The sequence below is a fragment of the Enoplosus armatus genome, chromosome 14 (genome assembly GCF_043641665.1).
Source record: "Enoplosus armatus isolate fEnoArm2 chromosome 14, fEnoArm2.hap1, whole genome shotgun sequence".
NCBI classification, from domain to species: domain Eukaryota; kingdom Metazoa; phylum Chordata; class Actinopteri; order Centrarchiformes; family Enoplosidae; genus Enoplosus; species Enoplosus armatus.
In genome coordinates, this window is record NC_092193.1 from 5,335,353 (window position 1) to 5,361,267 (window position 25,915).

The 25,915-nt window shown below is 39.0% G+C and overlaps 1 protein-coding gene across 1 annotated transcript; it reads left to right on the top strand.

Moving 5' to 3' along the window:
• Window positions 1–207: 207 nt before the first annotated feature.
• Window positions 208–22,501, top strand: LOC139296349 (titin homolog). Its single transcript, XM_070918726.1, has 49 exons — window positions 208–307; window positions 2,691–2,743; window positions 2,949–2,975; window positions 3,074–3,142; window positions 3,273–3,326; window positions 3,930–4,010; window positions 4,343–4,402; window positions 4,528–4,566; window positions 4,664–4,729; window positions 5,771–5,848; window positions 5,928–5,978; window positions 6,900–7,004; window positions 7,380–7,451; window positions 7,543–7,611; window positions 8,294–8,362; window positions 8,454–8,513; window positions 8,681–8,749; window positions 8,893–8,955; window positions 9,052–9,123; window positions 9,556–9,624; window positions 10,220–10,294; window positions 10,875–10,934; window positions 11,134–11,190; window positions 11,788–11,856; window positions 12,652–12,723; window positions 13,032–13,097; window positions 13,186–13,257; window positions 13,803–13,862; window positions 13,963–14,034; window positions 14,129–14,194; window positions 14,275–14,343; window positions 14,430–14,501; window positions 15,061–15,126; window positions 15,481–15,552; window positions 15,633–15,698; window positions 15,951–16,019; window positions 16,109–16,174; window positions 16,272–16,343; window positions 16,482–16,544; window positions 16,965–17,027; window positions 17,119–17,178; window positions 17,525–17,596; window positions 17,796–17,858; window positions 18,163–18,225; window positions 18,348–18,422; window positions 18,898–18,937; window positions 19,181–19,232; window positions 19,427–19,841; window positions 20,744–22,501. Exons 2-49 carry the CDS (start codon window positions 2,696–2,698, stop codon window positions 22,499–22,501), a joined length of 5,166 nt encoding a protein of 1,721 aa, XP_070774827.1. The 5' UTR covers window positions 208–307; window positions 2,691–2,695.
• The last annotated feature ends 3,414 nt before the right edge of the window (window positions 22,502–25,915 follow it).

Here is a 25,915-nt window from a genome sequence, read left to right on the forward strand (position 1 = left end):
ATACTTTTGTAGAAATATGTGAGAAAATTAAAGAAAAATGTAAATCATTAAGCAACACGTGGGAGAAGCCATTGTGATGTAAATAAATCAAACACTGCTTATACTGTAGATAACTGCGCTGTGATTTCGGAGCTTTGGATGAGCTCTTGAACGCCTCACGTGTGCAGATGTTGTTGTGCGGGTTTGGTGAAGTTTTAAGAACTCCTGGGAATATCGTGACAGTGAAGGAGCCACCTCTGCTCTCTGCTTTGATGTTATTTGGTACAAACTGAATGTGAAGTATCTCTGTGTTGTCTTCAGATCTTCGGTAGGTTGAAGCCGCTCGGTTTGACATCAACGTGATTTAGTTTTAGACGTTTATAATTCATAGTTTACCATCCGTGTACGCGACGAGTGCACTTTTCTGCTTTTAACGTTAACTGTTTGCTAGCGTTAACGTTAGCTTAAAGTTTTGAGCTTGTAAGCTAATGTTCAGTGACTCACAATTTTAGGAAATGTGTATTGTGGCACTTCTCCAAACGGTTCATACAGTAAGTGACCATAGTAACTGTAACATGTACTTCTTCCTGTATTCATATTTATATTAATTAATATACTTTTTGTGCCATAATGCCAGTTTCTTCTGACCAGTTTCTATGTTAGCTGTGAAAAGCAGAGGTGTTAAAGCTATAGTGTTATATTTTTATAGTTTTGAGGTACTTGTACTTGAGAATGACCATTTTTATGCTTCATTATGCTCCATTACTTTCCATTGTACTGCATACTGCTGGTAATAGTTACTTAACACATAAAGGTTTTGCAAGAAAACATGATATGCTTATAAATATGATGGGATGGAGTACATGATGCTGCTGGTAGTTGAGTATTTTTGAATGCAGTACTTTTTTGGTTTGTGGTATTTAGGGCTGCAAATAACAATTATTTTAGCCATTCAATGATTAATAATTATTACATCTGAAAAATGTCACAAACTCATTCAAATTGTGCAGACATTTCCCAAAACCCAAGATGACATATTCAGATGTATTGTATCATCTAACCAGAAGTTCAAAAGCCAAATATATTCATTTTACTTTCACAGAAGACTTCAGTTTTAAAACAAACTTCTTATCAAAATTGTTGCTGGTTCATGTTTTGCTGATGGATTAGTTAACGAATGCTCTTGGCTCTAGTGGTATTTCATATTTTACTGAAGTAAAGGATCTGAATACTTCTTTCACCACAGATGAAAAGAGAGATTACTTGGATCTTTCTTGCTGGCATATTGTAACCAGATACTAGATTCAATACTAGAGTTCTAATGAAATAAAGAAGTAAACTGGTTCTCTTCACCTGTAAAATGGTGTAATGGCAAGAAAGGAGTACACATTTAACCTGTCTTTAGAAAAGACATGACTTCCATGCTTTAAAGGAAAAGGTTTGCATTATTTAGTCTTTCTGTGTGTCAACAAACCCCATGAAAAGACCAAAACCCACAAAGAATTTATCTTAACAAATATAGGCATATGTGCAGCCAAAACCTGACATGGCCTGTAACTTTGTGGCATGAAACCCAATTGTTATTCAAAAAGTACTGTTAGTACTGTCAAGATACTGTTGCATTGAGTGACGTTAACGTTATCGATTAACCGACAATGAAGTTTTATGAGACAATACTTTGTTTTTCTTATTCAAGCACTTTGTTTGATGTTAGTTAAAGCTAACATAATGCTGTCCTTATATTTCATCCGGCAACTGACCTACATTTTTACATATTTAAACGTAGAAGCTTCTCAGTACAAACACTGAATATCATCACCAGCCTGTCATGTTTAATGCATTCCTGGATTAGCGATGAGGTGATGAAATTAGCACCTTCATTTCCCTCAAAGTGCATCACATGCCTCTATTTCCTACATTTCCAAAAAAACTGCTTTTGCCTTTTGATCATAATGTTTGTGTCAAAATTCAGGGGATGGATCCTCTACAAGGATGCAGCTCCTGAAGGTTTGGTTCTGAACTAAACTAATGGTGCATTCAGGTGCTCCTCGTCGACTCGTAAAATAGACAAGATGCCAAGTTTAAATGCCCTGTTTAAATACCAGCAGTAAACTGGGTCATGATATCACAGTTGAAGGTGTGTCTGTTTAATTGTGAATACTGTATATTCTTTATCCTATCTGTCATATCCAATCTGCTAACAAAACCAAACAGGGGCGTTAATAATTAATATTAATACATTAGTTACCTGCTTTTTGTAGCTTTATTTCACATGACATAGTTATCAGTATTTACTTGCGATATGATTATGCAGTATTTCCTGACTTACAAGTACACAAGGATAGGCCTTTTCCACAGCAGGAAATGCACAGGAGGAACTAATGGCATTAATTAGGGCTCTGGCAGCAATTAAATGGAATGCAACTACTGTTGTTGTTATTATTTACACATGTGCTACAATTCGTACGCAGCACCTGGCCTAAGTGGAATGCAGGTATTATCAATGTTATTAATTACACATCTGCTTTTCCTGTTATGGCATGTCAAAAGGTATGTTGTGAAGTGGAAGTTGGTGAGAGTGTTTGTACTTACACTTCTGGTCCAGTTTGCATTCAGAGAGGAATTCAAAGTGTAAAATGCTCAAATCATGAACCAGCACAAACCGGTGATTGGTCCTGTTTACACTTTATGTGTCTGTGTCACTCTGACAGGCGGGATGGAGGCATGTATGATAAAGCCAGAAGCCAAAAGGAAACCAAAGCCGGTGAGAATATTTACATCTATACAAAAACATTGAACTAATGCACAACACAGTCTGAATATCCTCCAACAATGATACTGCACAGTATATAAAAACCTCCGAAACATCAAAGTCACCATTACCACAGATGAAAATAACTGTATCATGTATATGTAATATAATGCACACTCAGGTCTCATAATGTCTCACTTCTCTTCTCTGTTCACAGCCGAAGCCTCCTCCAAAGCCTGCTGAGGTACCGTAATAAACCAAAAACCTTTGACTAGCTATGTGACAGAGTTAATCATGTGGTTGCTGTGTGGTGACATCAGTAGCTTTCTGCTATCTCTACAGAGAAAAAGAAATGACCCAGAGAGACTGGAGAAACCGACTCTTGTGGTGCCTCAACGACCTTCAGATGCTGTAAGTCCAGCATGAACCGTCTCTTCTTCTTTGGTTTACGTGTACAGAACATCAAACCATGACAGGTGACCTGGAAGATGCTACTGATCTTTTATAGATGTTTTGCAACAGATTTGTGTTTTCTGTGCAGGAACTGAGTCACACACAATACCGGCTGAAGAGAACAACAACAACAAACAATGAGGTATGAGTATATATACTGTGTATGTTGTTTCTGTTTTAAATCGCCGTTATTTATGTTTTACTAGACAGAGAGGTAGAGAGAAATGAAAGATAGGGAGGGGATGATATGTGAGAACATCCCGGAAAATCCGCTGGTTGGATTCCAGCCAGGGACCTTTGTTACATGTTAACCCCCCCCTTCTCCTTTTGTTTTGTTTTTTTGTCTCTATCTCTACTGTAACCTATTAAAACACACCAAATGCCTAAATGAAATCGTAGAAAAACAAAAACCGCAGTAAAAAAGTTTGAGTTTTTTGCTCTAGGAGGCTGAAATTAGCGTTGAAGTCAAGTGTGTTTGTGTATGTGAAGGTGTGTGTTTGTGTTCATGCCAATTGGCTAACGGGGGGCATGGCAATGGGGATGGCCTATTGCAAAAAGGCTCATAACTTCTAAACAGTAACATGACCTAACTTTGTAGAAATTTGGCACAGAGGTCAAGTGTTTATGAAGTTATGTGTGTGAATGCATGAACGCGTTGATGAATGCGCTATGTGGTCCGCAGCTATTGCAAATTCGTGCTTGTTTTTAAATGTAGTGTATTACCACATTTTTCCACGTGTATCAGGCTAATGGAGACTTGATACAAAGAGAGACAAAAGAGAAACCGTCTGAAACTCCTGTGGTTCCAGCCAGACCCACAGAAAAGGTATAGTGCACCCAAATACTCCAAAATATGATAATACTCATCAATGCAGTTCAGCCAAGCATGGAGTCGATAATTGAGTTTTGTGTGAACACGTGTGTGTTTATAGTTTCTGATTGAAATTAAAGTGAATCAGCACTTTGGAGTCTGTAGTTTAGTGTGAGAACAGTTTACAGTAAAGAATCTCCCAAAGCTACACAAGGTTTCATGTGTCATTTGTTATTGTTCCCTTCTGGGCTGTGTGTGTGTGTGTGTGTGTGTGTGTGTGTGTGTGTGTGTGTGTGTGTGTGTGTGTGTGTGTGTGTGTGTGTGTGTGTGTGTGTGTGTGTGTGCAGGAAATGAACGCCACAAGCAAATACAGACAACGCAGGAGGGTACAGGCTGAGGACACACAGGTACATACACACACACACACACACACACACACACACACACACACACACACACACACACACAATACCATGTTCCTCCTTAGTTGTCTTTATAAATAAAAGTCAACGTCCTTCCTCTTCCTCATCAGAGCTCAGAAGTTCCCAAAGATGAACCAGATTTCAAACAGGTATTTCAGCTAGAACTATGAACTCCCAGCCCTGAAGTAATTTATATAAACAGTGTGTAAAGCGGCTTCCTCTTTATTGACATGTGCTTTATTGCAGAGTAATCAGACTGTCCTGACTGGAATGTTTCGGCAGAGCCAAAAAGAGAAAACGCCTTCGTTCACTGTAAGAAATGTACATGCACTGTAAATTACATAGCAGGCAGAGAGGCGTTCAAGTGTTATATACGTTTATTTCGGTGCTCATGATATTGAACAGGTTTATTGCTGTGTTGTAATTGTTCTTTCGTCCATTATGTATGCAATAATGGACAGCAAGGTGTTACCATAAAAGAAAATATTGAACGCGGTAGAGGAGAGAAACATAATGAGTTTTGTAGCACCCTTGAGTCCATATTTTAACACCTTTGAGTAAATTATACCATGACCACTCACTAAATACAAACAATAGAATCTGTTCACCCATTTTTTGAAGTATTTTTATTGTCAGTTTAACTCAGTGGTTTAGGTTTGTTTCACAGTGAACTGTTTAATGGGAAAAATATTTGATGTGTCCCCATAAACAGTTTGAAATCAAGAGTGAGATTATATATCTCATATTTGGACACATTCATTTACATCTGTTTTGATATGTAAATCACCTTATAGATGTTGATACACATTGGATTTTACAAGTACTTAAATATGCAGTTTGTGCAATGTGAAGCACATCAGACACTGACTGGAGGATCAACAGCTTGGTGAAATCCAGAATCCCTATTGGCTTTTTATAACCTCTGCAACGTTAGTGTTTATCTAGACAATGAAAAATGTCAAAAATATATATATAAAAGAATAAATAAGGAGTCGATATTCATAAAAAACATATATACATATACAAAATATATAAAATACATATATAAAAATAACAGAAATGTGTGTGAAAATGTTTCAAAAGCTGACAGTGCTGCAGTTAAACAGGTTTCTGGTGCCAAACAGGTGTGTGTGGGTGTGTACACACATGAAACATAAGTGTGTCTTCAGACGTACAGTATGTGTGTATCGCATGTTCATGACTCAGTACATTTTTAATGAATACACATTGCTGTCAGATATAATGCACATAAAAATACACAATGTGCAGCACATTAGATACTGTGTATGAAGCTGAATGTGGTGTTGAATCAGCAGTTTGTTTAGCGTCGGCCTGATTTTTCTTCCTCCTCAGAGTTATGTGATGCACGGCTGTGACAAAGAGGAAAAAACTGATGATGTCCCGGCCAAACAGGCTCCTAGCAACAAACCGGTATGTATGTATGTGTGTGTGTGTGTGCTCGACTGTTGATGTTATCAGCTAGTTTGTGACCTTTGACTTTGGTTGACAGGGCGGTCTGAAGGGAGTAATGAAAGGGTTGCAATTCAAGTCGTCACCAAAGGTATGAAGCACCACCTGGTTTGGTGTTTTCTGCTGGTGGCGGCTGCAGTGTTTTACAGTGTCTACTAGTGACTTTTTACATGGAAGTACTGTTGCTTGTGTCGGTGGTGGTGGTGTTGGTGGTGGTGTTGATGGTGGTGGTAACTGTATTTGTGATAGTTTATGTTATTTTTATTATCGTACCTGGATTGCTTTCATTTTTATAGACATACACATGTTTTAGTCAGAGGTTAAAAAGACGCATTTTAATAACAAATGCTCAGACTGCCTGGTTGAATCCTTGTGAATGATTTGATCTTTTTATTAAACGTTAATTTAAAGAAGTCTGTAGTCTATTGGCCCCCAGACTTGACTCAGCTTTCATCGTTCTGCATCATAATTTGTCAGCCAGAACTGATCTTTGTTTTTTTTTTTTACAATTTTACCTCCTGGATTTTTCAGTGTTTACTTTATGGTTTAGGCGCCAACCATGAACTACAACGTCCCTGGTTCACGTCCAGTCTGGGACCTTTGTTGCATGTCATTCCCCATCTCTCTCTGCCCTCACTTCCTGTCATCGCTCTGCGGTCGACTAATAAAGGCATTATCACATTATCTCTAGATTATCGCGTTGGCAGCAGTTATCTGAAACTTTTAGGACTTTTGACTTTTAACCACCTGAAATTCCACGTTATTGTAAATGTAGCCTGTTGTATTCATATAAATATAGGTGAGGTGATGGGTTAGAGAAGGACTTTTAATCCTGGACACAGTTTGAGATGTCAATAGAAAAGGAATGGGACAATCTTTATGACATTTTAAGAACACAGTTTAAACGTTAGTGTCCTCTCTTGTCTGGTATTAATGAAAAAATTCAGGATGATCATATTGTGCTGAAGATTATTCTTCTATTATACTCTATTCTCTAATCTCTATCTCTAAGGCCAGCAGAGAGCCGAGTCCAGATCCCAGCACGGAGGAAGCCGGCTCAGAAAAGGAACAATCCGCAGAAAAAAACAAGCAGGAGAAGAATGCAGAGCCCAAACAGGTAAGAGATTAACAACAATATTTGTCCGTGCTCATGTTAACAAGCCACTTCTGCTTTTTCCAAACAAACAAAATCATTATTCAGTCACTGTTGTGTTATTTAAGTGACAGAGAACAACGAAGTGGAAATGTGTTCTTTTCAAAATCAGATTACTTTAAAAGTGCTCAAGTACACTTCCTTTTAATGCACCGTGAATGACTCTGAAATGTGTTGTTAACCCTGAGACAGCCACATAGCAACATATTCTTTTCACACTGTTTACTAATTGTGTACTTTAAAGGCCAACAGGGAAAGAAAATATTTTCATTTTTAGTTAAAGGAAAATTAAAGGCATCCTGTCATTAGACAGGTAAACATTAGATTTCTTTTGTTCAGGACATTGGAGGTCTGATCGCTGGAATGTTCCGGAAAACACCTAAAGAGAGATCATCGTCTCCTGCTCTGACGGTAACATCTTCTGCTCATTTACTGATCGTACATTTTCGCTTTCAGCCTCTCGGTGCCTGGCTGACTGGCTCATTGTTTTGCTCATTGTCAGGTCAGCAAAGCAGACAGTGATCCTGAAGATGAAGATGAAGACGAAGAGAAAAGCTCTGAACCATCCCATGTAGGTTTTATTTTGTACACTCACCGTGTAATGGCTCACTGTGTAATCCACATAGAAAGCGTCTCTTGGACCAGACACACCGCCATTTTATCAAATGTATTAATCTGCACAGACTCTGAGACCCCCCCCCCAAACACACACACACACACACACCTTCTACGGCAGGTGATAAATAAAATCAGTGAATCAATTAATAAAAATGTCTGTACACAACTCCTAGGCCGTACTTGAAAACTACTTTTTGTAGCCGCTCACGTCTCGCTTTTTATTTGGATTCCCACTAAAAGTACAGAGTCAAATAGTTTCCTGATTTGCCAGAAACCTTTTGTGTCCTAACATCTAGCCGCTGTCATGAAACTAGCTCTCATTTGAAAGACGTGCCACGAATATCTGAAGAGATCTCGGTATTCACTTCTGTGTGTTTATATCAAAGTCGGGTAGAAAAGCTTCTGTCCTCTTCTGTCAAAATGAGATTGCTGCTCTTATTCCACTGGAGAAGCAGACGCATGATTTAATGAAAAGGTTTTAGAGGACTTGGGGAAAAAATTCATTCATTTCGTCCTGAGGGTGTTGTGGGTGTATGTTCAGTTTTGTGTATTTCTATCATCACAAACAACAACTTTAAAAAAAGAAAAGCATTCGTTGTTACGTGTTGCACTGTACTGTTTTTTTTTTGTTACAGGAAAAGGGAGGCTTCTTCTCTGGCATCCTTAAAAAATCTAATAAAACAACAGATGAGACACCTGCACAGGTGAGTTCCTCCTTCTTAAGATACAACTTGAAAAAGTTTAATTTGGCTGTTTTTTCACTTTTCTGTGCTATTATTCACGTTGGTGTTTCAGGACAGTCTGAGTGCTCATAGTGAGCTGTCTGCCAGCAGCGACAGTCTGTCTGAAAACAAGGTGAGCAGCTTTGTACGGTGACACAAAGCAGAGTGAGAGCAGAGATTAAGTTATCTTTAATTACACTGAACACACAGACTAGTAGATTGTCCTCATTGACCTGACCTTGACCAAAATAAATCTTCCATAACTGAGCATGTGCACGCTGTTCTTGTGTCATGTTTCAGGAAAAAGGAGGAATATTCAGCGGGATGTTCAAGTTTCCGAAACCAACAGAATCTGCTCAAACTGATGAGGTGATCATGGCAGCATTATATGTAATAACAGAGGTTGACCAATTTATTATGTAACTATTCAAACAGAAGCCAAAAAGGGCCATATCATTATTTTAATCCAGTGGCCTGATAATCGTATTGAACCCCTTCATTTTGTCTTTTAGGGCCAACAGTCTCTAGTTAATGATCTGTCAGGCAGTAATGATCATCTGTCTGAAAACTCAAAGGTGAGCTCAGAAGTATTCACCTGTGAAGTGATGGGATTATAACATTGTCATTATTATTATTATGTAACTGTAAATTAATTTGTCCGATGTCACCAGGAAAAAGGAGGATTTTTCAGCGGGATCCTCCGAAAGTCTCCCAAGATTCCTGGAGAGGGAACACCTGGGCAGGTAAAAATGGTTTTCTAAACATTCTAGATGTTTTAATAATTATTGAAAATGTGCAACAGCCTGTTGCTGTTACAGAGTTCCAGACTTCCTTGTTTTTTAAGCCTTTAGAGAAAGTGAATTTGAGTGTAAACAAAAAGGTTCAGCGTGTGAAAATGTTGGAGAGTACATAAAAGGATTAGAGGGCAAACAAAGTGATGGCTGCCAAGTGATTAACAAGGGCAGCTGAAAGTTTTAGTTGCCAGTTTGTCTCGTTTATTTTGTTTCTTAGATTTTGTGATCTGACAAACTAAATAGTGCCCTACATAGAATTATAAAAAAGTGCTGTGTTGTGGAAACGTCCTTGTAAATAAACTGTGTAAATTAAGTATTTTGCACTTAATCTTTCTACATGTATTTTACAGTATATCATGTAACTGTTTATATTTGTTTCAGGATAAACAGTCGTTGCAAACAGACCCAGCAGAGAGTAATGAGACTCCGTCTGAGAGCAGCGCCACTAAAGTAAGGGACTGTATGAAATCGATTGGGGTGGGGAGGGGGGCTGAATGTTAAATTTGCTTTGAATCCTCCTTTTTTACTTAGAGAAAAAGTGCAACACCCCCCCCACTAATACCCCAACTCAGCCCATATTTCAAGCCTAATGTGTTTTAATGGAACAATAATTTTACAATCATTGCTGAAGTTATGGAAAACACAACAAATGGTGGTTTGTATTCACCATTGTCGTGTTTCCAGTAGCTGTGAAAATATGGTGCCCTCTTTAGAAATAATGTTTAATCCCTACTAATTAAAAGATCCGTCTACTGTTACTCAAAACTGATGTTAAGCTTCCAGTAGCTACCAGTTAATTGTGAAGTGGAAAGGCACCCTTACCGTCCATGGAGCACACAAATGGCGTTTTTTCAGTAAATCTTGCAAGAAAAAAAACTAATACAATAAGAAACTAATACATAACACTCTAGTAATTTTCGCACACTCCCTAAAAGAGGTTTATATTTTAGTTTTAGAGTCTTGTAGCTTTATATGTTTGGCTTCTTTATCCAGTACAAACTCTCAATGGAAAGATTCTAGTGAATAAATTTTTTTCTTTATGTAGCAGGAGAAAGGAGGTGTTTTCAGTGGCATGTTCAAGAAATCTCCCAAACTGTCTGCGGCCCCTCGACTGGAGGAGGTAAAACATTTACATACTTAACGTCACTTTTGAAGCCTTGAATGTTTGTCGCAGTATGGACATCAGGCTGCTGAGGTCTTACTGGACTTTGTAATTATAATTATTCATAATTTCATAATTTATAACTCTCTTTAACTCATGACTTGTTATAACTATGTTGGTTTTGAACACCTACTGCAATTTGCACACATGTATGGATGCTGATTATTAAAAAGGTATACTTTTTGACTTTTATGTTAGTACTTGTGTTTGTTGACATTTGGTTTTCTTTTTGTGACATGCAAATTTTATGCAAATCGCATCCATCCATCCATCCAAATCCCAGTGACTGTTATCTACACATTTTCTGACACAAAAACATTTTAATCATCATGTATCACTAACCAGGTTTCTTTTGTACCATTTAATGCACTTGAATAAAACATGTGATGGGTGACCAGCTGCTTGTAAACGCAGGTTTTCGCGCAGTAAAATTACTGCAACACATGTAAACATGTTTCCCTGCTCTTTGTTTCAGTAACCTGTTTCAGTGTCAGTGTTCATGTTCGCACAGGTTGAGTAACATCTTTGTTATATTTAGGGTGCAGAGTCGTTATACAGCGAGCTCTCTGCCAGCACTGACAACCTGTTGGAGAACAAGGTGAGTCCTCATGATAGAGCCGACAGGCCGATCCCTCTCCACGCACCCGCTGACACTACATGAGTCACCTTGACTGACATGAAAACAAGTGTGAGAGAGAATATCTGTAGCTCCGTAGGTGGAAGATGAGGCTCTTTCATTCTGAAATTAAAGAAAATAAGTCGTCGGTTTGCTTTAACATGTTTTCTGCTCTCTGTAGGAGAAAGGCGGTTTGTTCGGTGGACTCCTCAGAAAGACTCCCAAAACAACTGGAGAGGTACAGCATCTCAAACACAAGTGTAGTTTTCATGTGGACAAAAACAGCTGCTTTATTGTGACATGGGTGCACTCCAAAACCCAACCGTCACAATGCCGGTTTGTTGGCCGTGATTTTCTCTCCATTTGAATTTGGCATACAAAACAGCACACGTGATGAGACCCAGCAGGCTTTACAGTTCTGTACGATTGTGGCTAAAAGGGTTAATTTGAGAGATCTCATCTACCTCTCCTCCTTGATTTAACAAGTGGCTCATTAATATGGTGTCCTGCCTTTTATTTGGAGGAGATTAGGTGATCCTCAGCTGACTCATACGGCCCCTTTATTGACTATATCAGGAAGCAAATCGACATGCCTGTAACTAAGTAGTGGCTTAATATAGAGTTTATTAGAACTACCTTTTAAATTGTGCTCATTTTGGCTGTGGACACTAGAGATACGGCATATTTAAAAAATAATAATAATAATTTATTGTGGGGTGTATCGTGGTGGGGGCCTGTGTGTAGTTGTCTGTCGTTCGTATTTTTGTACATACTTGTTGTGAAGGTTTCCTGTGTAGCTGCTCTATGTTTCTGACAGTTTTAATTCTTGTCTCAGGAGAATCTTTCGGCACAGAAAGATCATTCAGCCAGCAATGAGAGTCTGTCTGAAGCTGCCAACACAAAGGTCAGTTTGGTTGTAAAAATGATGAATCGAGGATTTGAGAAAATAAATAGATAATGAAAATAATCTTTAGTTGCAGGCTTACTTATGGCTCGAATCTTATGTGGTAATGAAATGTGCTACCTGTATGTAATAGTGATGCAGGTGACACCCTCAATATTTATGATTTTTCCTTTATTCAACCAGTAAAAGTCTTTTTTTTAGAGATTTTCACGAGACACCCGGCAAAGAGGGCAGCATTAATAAATTAAATTAAAATTAATAGATACAAACACCACAAACAGGCTAAAACAACTGCCACACACTACAAAAGACTATAGACAATATCCAGTTAAGATTCGTTAACACGTATTAGTTTCCAAAACTTTCAAAAGACCAAGAGTTCATGTTCATGTTCACTATTATGTATTTCTGGTCTTTTCTTCTGTGTGTTGTTCCAACAGGAAAGAAAAGCACATTAACGCATTAAAGCATTTCTACAAGGCAGAATAAGTAAAAATAAACAAAGTGCTTTTTTAACAATAGCATTAACGTAGTTATGATTGTGCGCAGATCTTTTAAAACTAACCAGCTTATTTATAAGAATATTCAGTCTACCTTATTTTCCTGTTCTTGATTCCTAACCTCGGTTATGTAGGAAGACATGCATATATACATGAATTAATACCTGTCTTTCTGATTGTGGTTGTATGTGTTGTCTTTTCATGTATTTTTATAATTAGTCTGTATGTCGTATGTCTGGAAGAGGGAATGTAAATATAAAGTTTTAAAAAATGAACCCCATCGTCTGTGTTTCAGGAGAAAGGAGGTGCGTTCGGTGCAATATTCAAGAAGTCGGCCAGACTTGCAGACGGTCCTCCCACAGAGGAAGTAAGAAATGTCTTCTCTGTTTTCAGTCATCCTTTTGATATTCGTAAACAATAAATCAGTGTTTGATGTGGCCAAAATGTCAGGCTAGTAGACTAAAAGGGTTTGAATCCCCGAACCAACACGAAAAACCTTTTTGAAGTGAATGCAAAGTTTCCCCCAGGAAACTGTTTAGCAGAGGTGGCAAGCCATCTTTTAAGCTAAGGCATTGCTGTGAAATAGCAGTAGGTGTGCTCTGTTACCTCACTGTTGGTGATGAAATGTAAAAGGTCTGTAGTGTGTAACAGGTTCTGATTTTTATCTTTTCTCAGGAAAAGCAGTCACAAGACGATGAGCTCTCAGGCAGCAGTGAAGCTCTGTTTGACAACAACACCAAGGTGAGTTTTTTTATGCATCATTTAGAAATGGTCCTGAATAACTTTACCGTAAGAGAAAGCACTCATTGTCTGAATGTGTATGTTTTAGGAAAAAGGAGGAATATTTAGTGGACTATTCAAGAAAACTCCCAAACCTGCAGAAGCTGCTCAACCTGAGGAGGTAAAAGTGTCATTTTTCTTTGTCATTTACAGCGACATCAACCTTCATATTTCTGTTTTCAACAGGGTCTTTTATGATGATGTTTAAATTGTAAAGCCGCACTACCTGTTTGTTAGCAGCATATCTGAAACTTGTTGACGTGTTTCAATTAAAATTTGGAGGAAAATTTTGGGGAAAAAACTAATAAGTGATTAATTGTGCAGATTCAGTATTTAATTTAAAAGATTTCTTAACATTGTGCTTTTTTTTTTTTTATGTTTTCACTATTTTCACATGAACCACAGCGCTGACAATCTGGCACATGTATCCCATGATAATTACTATGTGTATACTAATGCAAAGCCATTCTCACATGTTCATTAGATATTTTTATCACTCATTTCTATTAATAAAGTGACTTTTATTTTGTAAAATGTGTCACTCAAATAATCAGCAACCTTTTCATCAGTGTGAAGATTAAAATAATTTATGCAGCTTTATTTTGTATTCCCAGGTAACATTTACTTGTTACCACAACTTTTAAAACCTCTGATCACTTTTGACAGGACGAGTCAGCTGACAACGAGCACTCAACCAGCAACGAGAATTTATCCGAGAACAAACAGGTCAGTGACTTAAAATCCAAGATGATCGAAGCATTTACAAATCCAAGCCATCAAACACTCGCAGCTCATCCCAAAGCCTTTGTCTTGACTGTGTCTTCAGGAGAAAGGAGGGTTGTTCAGCGGACTCCTGAAAAAGACTCCCAAAGCGCCTGGAGAAAGGACAGAGTCCCCGGTGAGGGAGTGTTTCGTGTGTTTCGTGGATGTCAAATGAGTTTCTAAGCCTGCACACAATCTCACCTGCTTCATGTAACATCACTCTATTTCAGGACACAGAGGCTCAGAAAGAGCTGTCGGCCAGCAACGACGACCTGTCGGAGAGTAATACCACTAAGGTGAGCAATATGATGCAACAAAAACTTGTGGATAAAATGTCTTTAAAAGGAGCGTTCACTGACGGACAATTACTTTCCAGGAGAAAAATATTTTTAGCAACATGTTCAAGAAGCCGCAGAAACCAGCAGAGGGCGCTGCGGCAGACAAGGTACCGTCATTTCATTAAATTGATTAAATTAAATGTCCTGTTCTGGAGTAGATGTTGATAATTACTGTTTTCTGGTTTGAATTCAGGAGCTGGAGGTGAAAAGCGAACATCAGTTATCTGGCAGCTGTGAGAATCTGTCTGACGCCACCGCCCAGAAGGTAAGAAAAAAATAAAACCTCATTGTGGCTGCTGTTGTCACGACAACATCAACTGAAAATTATGATATCCTGTCATTGTTCCTATTGTGCACTGCATTTAGCTGCATTCAAATCTGCGTGTAATAAAACTAATCTTTGTTCGGAGGGATGTTAGTTACAAAGTGCTGCACACAAGACAACTAAATAAAAACCCCAAATAAACAAATGTTGAATTAAAGACATTAAACTAGACCAGATTAAAGAAAATATAGATAAGATATTATTGAAGATAAAAGTACACACACACACCCCTCCACCACCTTTGTGCATTTCCTCGCGTGTTTCCATTATTATCAATTGACGTGTCATAAATAATAAATACGTCATAAATACACTGTGGATGAAATTGGTCCAGATTAATTTAACACCTAGTTTAGAAAATTCAAAAGACTGTGTGAGCAAAGTCTGATTCACTGTGAATATAAGAGCAGATGTAGCTTTTGACTCTTGATTCTCTTTAGTTTTTCTGTTGTTTCTGAATGTATTCATTCGAGAGAAATAACTAAAGTCTGTGTTTTAGGAGAAGAAAGGAGGCCTGGCTGGCATCTTCAAAAGATCAGGCAGCATTGACAACCTGTTTGACGAGGTCAGTGTCGCCCGGTGAACACTCACAGCTGCACCACCGAGGAGACGTTATTGTTACACTTGACAATGATGTTACTTTGACAAAAACAAGGTTTCAGAGTCATAAGTTACCAACAGAATCTACAGCGTGTTTCAAGACACTACAACTTTTTTATGGTGTGCTTAAATGAACCCGGTGCCTTCCTGAAAGGTAGAAAATAAATCGACTGCATGTTTTGAAACATTGTCGGCAATCATGTAAACAGGTACCTGGTTAAACCAAAAAGACCTTCTTTTGAAGATTATCTCCAAAATGTCCCAAGTTAAACCGTGTTAATGACTTTTTATCTTTATTCTAAACCTTTTCACTCATCAGGAGAAAGGCGGGCTGTTCAGTGGACTTCTTAAGAAAACACCCAAAGCGTCTGGAGATGAGGCAGCTGCAGAGGTGAGTGCGTGTGAGGAGTTACACTGTTAGCATCACTGTTACTGTACATATTTATATCCTGTCCCATTTCTCTTTTTCAGGACAAAGACGACCAGAAGGAGCTGTCAGCAAGCAATGACAGTCTGTCTGAAAACAGCAACACCAAGGTACTGTGCTGAGAAATGTTAAAAGGAACGTCAGCTCTATAAAATATTGATAAATATTTATTTTGATGCTCTTAAACATGCAGCAGAGTTTCTCATGCACATTTAAAAAACTAATTTCAGAATACTTTAAGCTTGTTTAGTAAATACTGTACTCTGAAAATGTAAATTACTAGTACTGTTAATTGAATCTTACAGATACTCCTGCTGTAGTTTTCACTGCCACTTACGCAGATTACGCCTGTGTTTTTTTAGGAGAAAAGTATTTTCAGTGGCATGTTTAAGAAGACTCATAAACCAGAAGAGGGGACAACAACGGATGAGGTAAAACAAAGACCCTTTCACATAAAGTTTACAGTATTTTACACCCTTTGACTGTATTCGGTCTTTCTTATGTTTTAATTTCTGTTCAGGAACTAAACGCGGATAAAAAGTTATCTGCCAGTTGTGAAAATCTGTTAGAAGTAACCACAACAAAGGTACAAATGTTGTCCGACGATCACAGTCTCAGCCTGTTTTTCTCTGTTCTGCCGCTGGTTGTTGATTATTAACGTGTGAATGTTTCTTATGTTTCAGGAGAAGACTGGAGGGCTGGCAGGGATCTTCAAGAAGTCTCCCAAACCAGCTCCGCGCTCGATCGCCACCAAGGTGACCAAATGAATACATTTTCATTTGTGTGGTGATGTGTATTGTTACCGGTTGTTCATATTGTGGTAAAATTGTTCAAAAATAACCTTCAACAAGTTAAAACAAACCTGATACAAAATGTTCCTTTTTGTTTTCCAGGATCCTCTCAGTGACGCGAAGGAGCTGTCCGCCAGCTGCGACAGCCTCATAGAAACTGCAGAGGTGAGAGCTGATCGAAGTCTGTGGATGCTAATAATAACACTAATGCTGAAAGCAACAGCGCCAGTGTACTTTCATTTTTTGACTACTTTTTAGAGGATGACCACACTCAGAACAACAAAGCTAAGGTTTAAGGAACATCTCTGCGCACTCCAATGATATTTCTAAATATTTAAGCCATTTCTTTCTTCTTTCAGGACAAATGTTTGACAAAAGTGAATCTCAGAGAATTGAAACTACGAGTACAGAGCCTTCAGCAAACATTTAAAATAGATTTCCAGTGCCATTATTTAGGGTTTTATATTTACTTTTAAACATCTGAGTGGGTTTTTGAACCCTGCGTTGAACTCTGTCGCCTGCTTATGAAAAGGTTCCCGAACAGTAAGTAGTGAATTCATGTTTTGTTTGTTTTTTATTTTGAAGGGTGATCTTGGTGAATTATCCACCAGCAATGATAATCTTTGTGAAGCTACAAGCACCACAAAGGTGAGTCTTGGAGAGCATATTATTATGTGTGATTGTATCAGCTTATTTTCAGCTTCTTGTGACTTCAATTCATGTTTTATTTTTTTAACAGGATAAAAAAGGAGGGTTTACTGGAATCTTCAGGAGGACGCCCAAAACAGTTGAACATCAGGTACGATATGATCAGCACTGAGAGGCATGAAGTTTGTTTGTCAACACTTGAATTTGAATCATACAATCAATAGTAGTTGGAACAATGGATCTAGTAATACTAACATCAGTCATAGTGGTAGGGATCTGGAGAGAATCAAGGCTAATCAGGAATATGGTTTTTGATGTAGATTCATTTCCAATCTGTACATTTGAGATTGTCAAAGAAGCAACTGAAAATGCTCTAAATATATAACGAACATATTTAGTGATTTGATTTGCATGTTATGATATTTGGCAGTTTTTAGTCATCATGGATCATGTGTCTGTGCTGCTGCTATCGCTGCTATCTCGGTGTTCATTTGCAGGAAAGCGAGGACATGGAGGCACCGGAAGGAGGCGGGCTGAGACGCAGGAGAACCATCAAGAAGAAAAGACGAGTGAGTTGTGTTTCGATTTAAAGAAACATCCAGAGACAGAAAGTAGCAAAGAACTAAAGTGTATTTCAACAGCTATACCACGAGGTGGTTTAGGTTACTGTACTCTGTATCCACACACAAGATTATTTTTCTCTTGCTTCTCCAGTTTGAGCTCTTGGCTCTGAAGTTTTCTTTTCTTGTTTGGTTTTAATGTTCTCAGGTCGTGTCTTTCCGAGTGAAGAAAACGCTTCCCAAAATGCCCAAACTTAATCTGACGTCACAGGTATGTACAGATCTTATTTATGAATGATTGAAAGGCTTGTAAAAAGAATAAGGTTTACTTACAAGTACCATATTGGGGCTGTTTTTTATTAGTTTGCAAAGGTCTTAAGGATCAGTCCAAGAGATTATTAGAAGTTGTCCCAGATAATTTGTTGACACAGATACGCATGTTCTATTTCTAAATATGCTTTGTCCTCTTTTTAATTCATATTTCCTTTACAATCGTACTGGTTTTATGAATTTGTGTTAAAGTTCTCAGTTGAACTTATTACTGAGTTGAAGACATGAATCGTTCTTTATTTCAGAGTTCAGAGAAGATGCCTCTCATTGAGGAGACTGTTGAGCTGCAGGAGCTGAACCCAGCGCAGGTCAGCATGATGGTATTATAAAGTAGATATACAGAGAGAATGCTAGTGACAGCAGGTACAGATACTAACCCTTTAAACTTGAATTTTGTGTCACAAAGTTGTGTTGTGTGCTTGTTTTCCAGGAGAGCACAGTAGAGGTCCAGCCGGTGGAGATGGCAGCTTACCCCACTGAAGAAAACCCTCTCGAGTCTGTGCAGGTGTGTTTCGAAGGCGCTTTCACACCTGTAGTTCTGGACCAAAAGATAAATTAATACAGTGTAGTTCTGGTTCGGTTCGTGTTCACACTGACTTTATACAAACAAACCAAACGGAGTAAATGTGAAGTTATAAACTGGCATCATGCTAAAATCAGTACATCACATATCTACTATCAATATTTATCCTGTGGTTGGTCTGCTTTGCTTTCACACCACAAACAAACCGCACTTGGAGGCACAACAACCGCACGAGACAGCTTGAAAAGGAGGGTCTCTGTCCGGTTGTTTGGCCTGCACCAGGGTTCGATCGACAGCTCTCACAGCAGCCCAAATAAGCTGCACTAATCAGGCAAATGCACCGTGTTTCATTTTAACTGAACCAAAGCAACCTCAGGGTTTGTGTGTTTTACTACATACAGTGTATGCAACCGATACTGTAGGTTTTCTTTTCATTGACGAAGTTCTCTGTTTTCAGGAAGCTGATGAGTTGATGGAGTGGTGGAACACCGTCAAAGGTTAGTGTGATTGTTTTCACCTTTTAATCTGTATTTGTTTGTTGTGCTGCTCCACCAGGAGAATGACAAGTGATGCCAGAGAAAGTGTGGAAATCAAGGCCCACGTTCACACACACACACACAGACACACAAAAACAATGACTGTTCCTTTTACTGTAAAACTGAAAAGATGAAGATAAAGATGAAATAAATCAGCTCTAAAAACTAGAAACTAATTGTATTATTTCTGCTGCCGGTTTCCAGGTTGGACAGACTGGAACGCGACGTCCAATTTCCAGGAAGGGGAGGAGGAAATGTAAGCGTAGTTTCTTTTCTTTAATAGCTTTTCATTCAAATTTACCCAGAAGATGATTCTGGCATTCTGAGGACATTTTCTAGGGCAGAGTTATATGTAGGAAATAGATATTTCTACATGCATCTAACTTTAAAATTAACAAATACACCATCTGATGAGCTTCAAGCCTTTACAGTCATCATATGTGTCTCCAGGGCGATGGAGCAGGCAGCCGATCGTGTCTACATGGCCGCCCGTCTGTTTGTTCATCTTTTCAACCAGCGGGGGGCGTCCTTACAGCATCGCATCCTGGAGCTTTTGGCTCTGGCCGATGCTGCAGATCAATTCCACAAAAAAACGGTGAAAGCTGCTGTGGGTGGAGGGGTGGCCAGTGTCGCAGGCAGCGTGGCAACAATCACGGGGCTCATTCTGGCGCCTTTCACTTTTGGTGCCTCTATTATTGTCACGGCGGTGGGAATCGGTGTGGCGACAGCAGGCAGCATCACGTCAGCGACAGCCAATATCACAGATACAGTCCACTCCAACATGGACCGCAAGAAGCTGGAGAAGATGATCCAGAGCTACCAGGAGGAGATGAAAGACATCAGAGAGTGTTTGGAGTTCGTACAGGTGAGGAAATGTTCGTAGCTGAATCTCACACAGACTGACTACTGCAGGTGACATTATACAGGTCCAGTGGAGACATAGTAATACAAAAATACTGGAACTAGACCACACTTAGAGACTAGAAAAAATGTGGTTGCTTTGTAGGTTAATGTGTCAATTATTGATCAGTGAGATTAAAATTCAGTCTATAAAATGCCAGAAAATGGATAATAATGCTCATCACAAGTTCACAGAGCCCAATGTGTCGTCTTCAAATTGTTTGTTTTGTCCAACCATCAGTCCAAAACACAAAGATATTTAATTTAAAACAATGTAAAAACAGAAAAGCAGCAAATACTCACCTTTTTAAAAGCTGAAACCAGCAAATATTTGGGGTTATAAAAGTTTGTATTATTATTTTCTGTGTATCAACAAATCAACTGATCAACTAAAAGTACCTGTCCACAAATGTTACCAGTTGAAGGTGTATTTAGTAAAATAATAATAACAATAATTTATATCTAATTTATTTATTTGAGGCAAATATACATTTTTATATCTGCCTCAAGTTAGCTTAATCGTTAAACCAACAGGCGTTTTTGTTTTGTTAGCCAGCTAACTAGACAGGAAGATAGTTTAGTTAGCTAGTGCATTTATTTTTATTAGACATGGACATCACAATAGTAATGGGATTAAAGAGCGTTGGGTGTGAGGGTGTGTTTGTGCAGCAATAATCAACAGATAATTAACCAAAGTAACTGCTGCTAATATTAAAATGATAGTAGCAACCGCTATAGCTAGGTTTTACTACATGTAGGCTAAGTAAGGAAGGAAATGTTTATCTTAGTGTCCCTGCAAGTGTATTTATTGAAAAAGATATCTCCTTTCTGAGGCAGTTCTTACCCTCCTTTTTTTGTCTCCTGTAGGACGGTATGGACACCCTGCAGGAGTGGGACTTTGAGAAATACTCAGAGAGTGCTGCCAAAAAGGCTCTGAACCATAACCTCAAGCATGTGATGAAGGAGGGCGGCCGTGCTGGAAAAGCCCTGATGATCAACACAGATAAGCTCATCAGCACTGTGCAGGTTTTAGGTGCTGCAGGCGGAGCCGCCAAAGCTGCCCAGGCCATCAGCGTCACCACGGGGGTCATGTCGGCCCTCTTCCTCGCTCTGGATGTCTTCTTCCTCGCCAAAGACTCCCACGAGCTCCGCAAGGGCGCCAAAACTAAGTTTGCCACCAAGATCAGGGACGTATGTAAAGAACTTCAAGACGGCCTCCTGGATCTGAACAAGGTGAAGACGCAGCTGCAGAAGACCATGGACGGCATTGAGGTGGAGGAGTACGAGGAGATTGAGGAGGTGGAGGTGGAAGTTGAGGACGATTTTGAGTCGGATCCAAAGAAGCTGGCTGAGCTGGAGCAGGAGTTGGACCTCATCGAGGAGAAACTGGACAAGAAGGTGGAGGAGGAGCAGAAGAAGATTAAAGAGATGGAGATGGAAAAATTGAAAAAGGAGGAGAAGAGCGTGAAGGAAAAAGGAGAGCCAGAGGAAAACAAGAACAAAGAGAAGGAGGAGGAGGAAACAGGAGAAAAGGATGCTGAGAAAGAGGGAAAGAAGGAGAGTAAGAAGGGAAAAGGTGAGGGAGAATCAAAATTAGAGAAGATTTCTGATGAGGAAAAACAGCAGAAACATGAGACTGTCAAAGAGGAAGTTTTAAAAGAACAATCTCAGAAAGGAAGGAAGAAGGACAAAGAAACTGAGAACCGAATCACAGCTGGAAAAGAAATATATGAGAGCAAGCGAGACAAGAAAAGAGAAGACAACGGTACAAAAAGAGAGACGGACGAGAAGGAAAAAGAGAAGAAAAAGAGTGGAAAGGAACACGAGGAAATTAAGAGCAGATCAGGGGATTCAAAACAAGAGGACCGCGGTGGAAAATATTCTGAGAGGGTCAAGACAGAGAGAGAAAGTGAAAGGAGGAAGAGCAGCAGGGAGGAAGAAAGAGTGACGAATAACGAGAAAGAGGCGGAAAGTGAGAGTATGAGGAGGCACAGCAGCAGGAGCGACAAAGATAGACACCACAGGAGTGAAAGAGGGAGCAAACACGAAGTGAAAGAAAGCGAGAGAGGCAGCAAACAAAGTGAGCGGACGGAGAGCTGGAGGAGGACAGAGGAGGAGAGAGGAGTGAGGGACTGGAGAGCTGAGATGGCAAAAGGTAGAGAAGACAAGAGAGAAAGCAAGGAAGGAAGAGAATCTAAGAGAGAGCCGGAGAGAGGGACGAAAAGGGAAGATCATGGAAAAGGCGACGCGAGGAAAGAGTCGCATCGAAGTCACGAAACGGCGTCGAGGAGGGAGCATTCGGAAAGAGAGTGGGGGAGCAGCAGGGAGGAGTCTGGCTCCAAGAGGAGTCACCACAGGAGAGGGGAGACAGCCCAGCACGACGACCGGAGGGTGAGAGGAGAGGAGCAACGAGGGAGCAGAGTTGAGAGCGCGAGGAGGCAGTTTGAGAGAGCCGGGAGGGAGGAGGAGGAGGAGGAGGAGGAGGAGGAGGAGCAGGAGAGGTGGAAGAGGAAAGAGGACAGAGAGAGGAGAGGGAGTGGCAGAGACAGAGATCATGGACGCCACAGCCACCGAGGATCTCGAGGACGATCCAACGCGCTGCTGGAAGACGGACTAAATATTTAGTTTCAAAGAATTAATTTGTGACATTTCTAAACTTTAAAACGCCATTATCACATCACAAGTTGGGCTTGGAATATTTTAAGTCTCAAAGTCCAACTGAAATCTGGGGAGAGGGCGAGTTAAACTAAAGACCTACTCCACAGCAGATACTTTGACTTGTGAAATACAAGAATAACTAATAACATTATTCAGTGATGCACTAAACTGCAATAACTTCTCGAATGGAGCCGTCATTACTGTTATTACGCTTTGTCTGCTGTGGATCTGATTCATTCAGTTCAATTCAGATATCAAGATTTACTCAGAAACAAGATGTAAAGTAGGAGTAGGACAGACTGTTGCGCTTTGTTCTCCATCTCTTATGCGGGAGTTGCGCTACAACTAACTCTAATTAAACTTCTGATATTGTGAAGTATTCTTTTGTTGAAAACTGAAATACTACCACTAGGAGTCGCCAAAGTCAGACATCAAATCTTGTACATATGGAAGGAGTTCTAACATCCTCTCTCGCTCCTGAAAGCTGAAGCTTTAGTTGGTTTTAAAAAATGCTTTTTACGACAACATCTGTAGAGAAATCTACAAAACAGATTTCCTGCTGAATCTGACCTGAATGCAAATGATGTTAAGTACGGAGTAGAGTTTTCTAATACTTTGTTTATGCCTCATGATAATTATTTGTTGATGTTGTGATAAACGTAACACCTTTAATTATATATTTAAAACCTTAACATGTGTTTCTGAAACATGTATTCCTACATGGTGTCTGTTACTTTATATTTCTGGTGTTTCAGGGTAAAACTAGACCTTTCTTATAGACATACTATGTGTGTATTGTGTTGTTTATTGGACCTGTGTTTTTATTTCACTAAAAAGGCCAGGATATGTGTGTGTGAACACTCAGGGGAAAAGGGGAATCTTTTCATGCACTCATATTTCAGGTAGTACAAAAACCTGCACCAGGATGTTAAAATAATAATGATAATTTCTGTAACTAAATCATCTGATTTCTTAAAATCACCTGTTACAGTTTCACTCAGTGCACTTTAACCAGACGTTGCCTCCTTCATGTCTGTGCTCTCATGTGACTTCTTAATGTTTCTGGAATATTGTGCAATGTTACACTTCATGTGTTCACTATGTATTTTTATATGGGTAAATATTATTTTCTATGGTGCTGGTTTCTTATTGAGCAAATAAATTATTAGTTATTGGAATGTGATGCTGTTTTGGCTCTTAATTTACTTTTTTCTTTGCTTCTCCTTCATCATACAAAGTAATTTGCCTCTGAAATAGATGACACGCTTTAACCAAACATTTGAACAATTTCACAACACTTTATCTGCTCAGTAGCTTGTGGAACTCAAGTAAAGTACAAGTATCTCAAAATTGTACTTAAGTACAATACTTTAATAAATGTACTTGGTTACTTTCCACCACTAATTGATAATTAATAGTATTAACTATGAAGATGACAGGTGGGACAATGAAAGGGTGCTTCCGTTCATCTGACAAGTCTGTTGGGAAACAGACGGAAAAGTATTTTTACATTGTGGTATTAGTGCTTTTACTTAAGTAAAGGATATAAATACTTCCTCCACCACTGAGTACAAATTATAAGGCTTTCAAAAATTAAATACAAAAACTAATAACTCAATAAAAGTAATAAGAATAAAGGTGTGTGTCTAAATGTAGGATTTTCTCACAGAGGTCTGGCTCACCCTCTCTGCTGCTTTCAGTTCTTCTGTTTGATTTGATTAGACTTCCTTTCAGTCTGAAGTGAGGTGGAGCTGCTGGGATCTGTTGAGGTCAATGAAACTTTACACACCCATACAGCCCTGAGGAGACGACTACCTGAAACACCTGTGACGGTTTACTGTGGGTGTGTTTGAGCTTCACTGTGATTAATTATAATTTTTTATTAGTTTAGGAGGCGTGTGCAGGGCTTCTCATTGAGTTACATGTTTCCCCCCAAAAAATCACTGATTCTCAACACTTCTCTTCCTAAAACAACTAAACTTTGAAAACCTGCGTCAATCAGTCCAATCTTCATAAAATAGTAGAAATCAAGTTGTTGAACAGAAGAATATAAAAGAACATATCCTGTGTTCAAGTTAAGACTCTATTTAACAAAGGTGATACTAATATAATCATATCTCAATCTTTTCTGATTGTAAGAGGCTTTTCTTTTCTTATCTCAGGGGAGTATTAGTAGTAGTAACAACTGGTAGTTATATTCTGCTCACACTCACGGGCTACAGAGGTTCACCCAGCTTGCAATAATCAGGAACAATTCTCCCACAATACCTGTGTATGTTTTGTTTTTGTTTTTTTATAAAAAACATCAAACTTCATTTATATAGCAAAGTTGAAAAGTATTCAACTAAATTAACTGTACAAATCAAATCAGATGATCATGTTAGGCTGATTTAGTCACAGTAGATCAGATTATACAACATCTTGTGGAAATGAATAGAAGGAAATGAGTATCTTCTGAAGTATTTTCCATCTTGTCATCGTATTGCTCTGCAGATTCATATCTCATGTCAAGATGTCACAGGTGACGATAGTTGTTATCTCACAGAATGAGGAAGAGTTGTTCACAAGTGTCTCTATTGTCTTTTTTCTGTGCATGTTAGTGTGATTACTGTGCAGCAGCTCATGCTGACTCATGTTTTTGCTCACATGCTCAAAAAAACATTGTTCTGTTTATGTTTCCTACACGGTAAGAAATCAAGAAATTGAATAAAACCAAACGACAGATTAAAACGCAGTAAGAGGACGTTAGAAGTTAGGGTAAGAGGGTATGTGACAAAACCCATGGGGCAACCTCAGACTGAACTAAAAGCAAGAGAAAAAAAGGTGGGTTTTTAAATTTGGAACAGGACTTAATGTGGGACAGGAGACTATTCCAGAGCCTGGGAGCGGCAACAGGGTGGAACGGGTCGACCCCAGGTGATAAAAGCATGGATAACTGTGTCCAGGTCCTTATGAGACAAGAACGGCTTTACTTTGGTTATGCTTCTCAGCGGATAAAAGCTGCCCTTCAAAACAAAACTGACTTGTTTGTTATTTAATGAAGTGACTATATTTTAATATTATTGAAATATTATATTTCTCAAAGATAGAGCCAAGGGGGAGAATGATTAACGAGAATAAAAAGGGGCCCTGAAATTGAACCTTGGGAGATGCCACATTTAATGGGAGCAGGGGATGAAATAGGTTTAACACAAGGCCCTGCAGGCTGACCTCCCTCTAAGGTGTGTATGTTGGTCAAACAAACCTACTGAGCAAATACAATTACTCAGAGACAATCAATGTGGCGACATCAGACATATTTGATGAGGGACCGCTGTTAGTTAAACCTGTTCTAAAGTAAATGTCTTGGGGTGCTTTTCACATTTTAGATTCTCCCTAAGG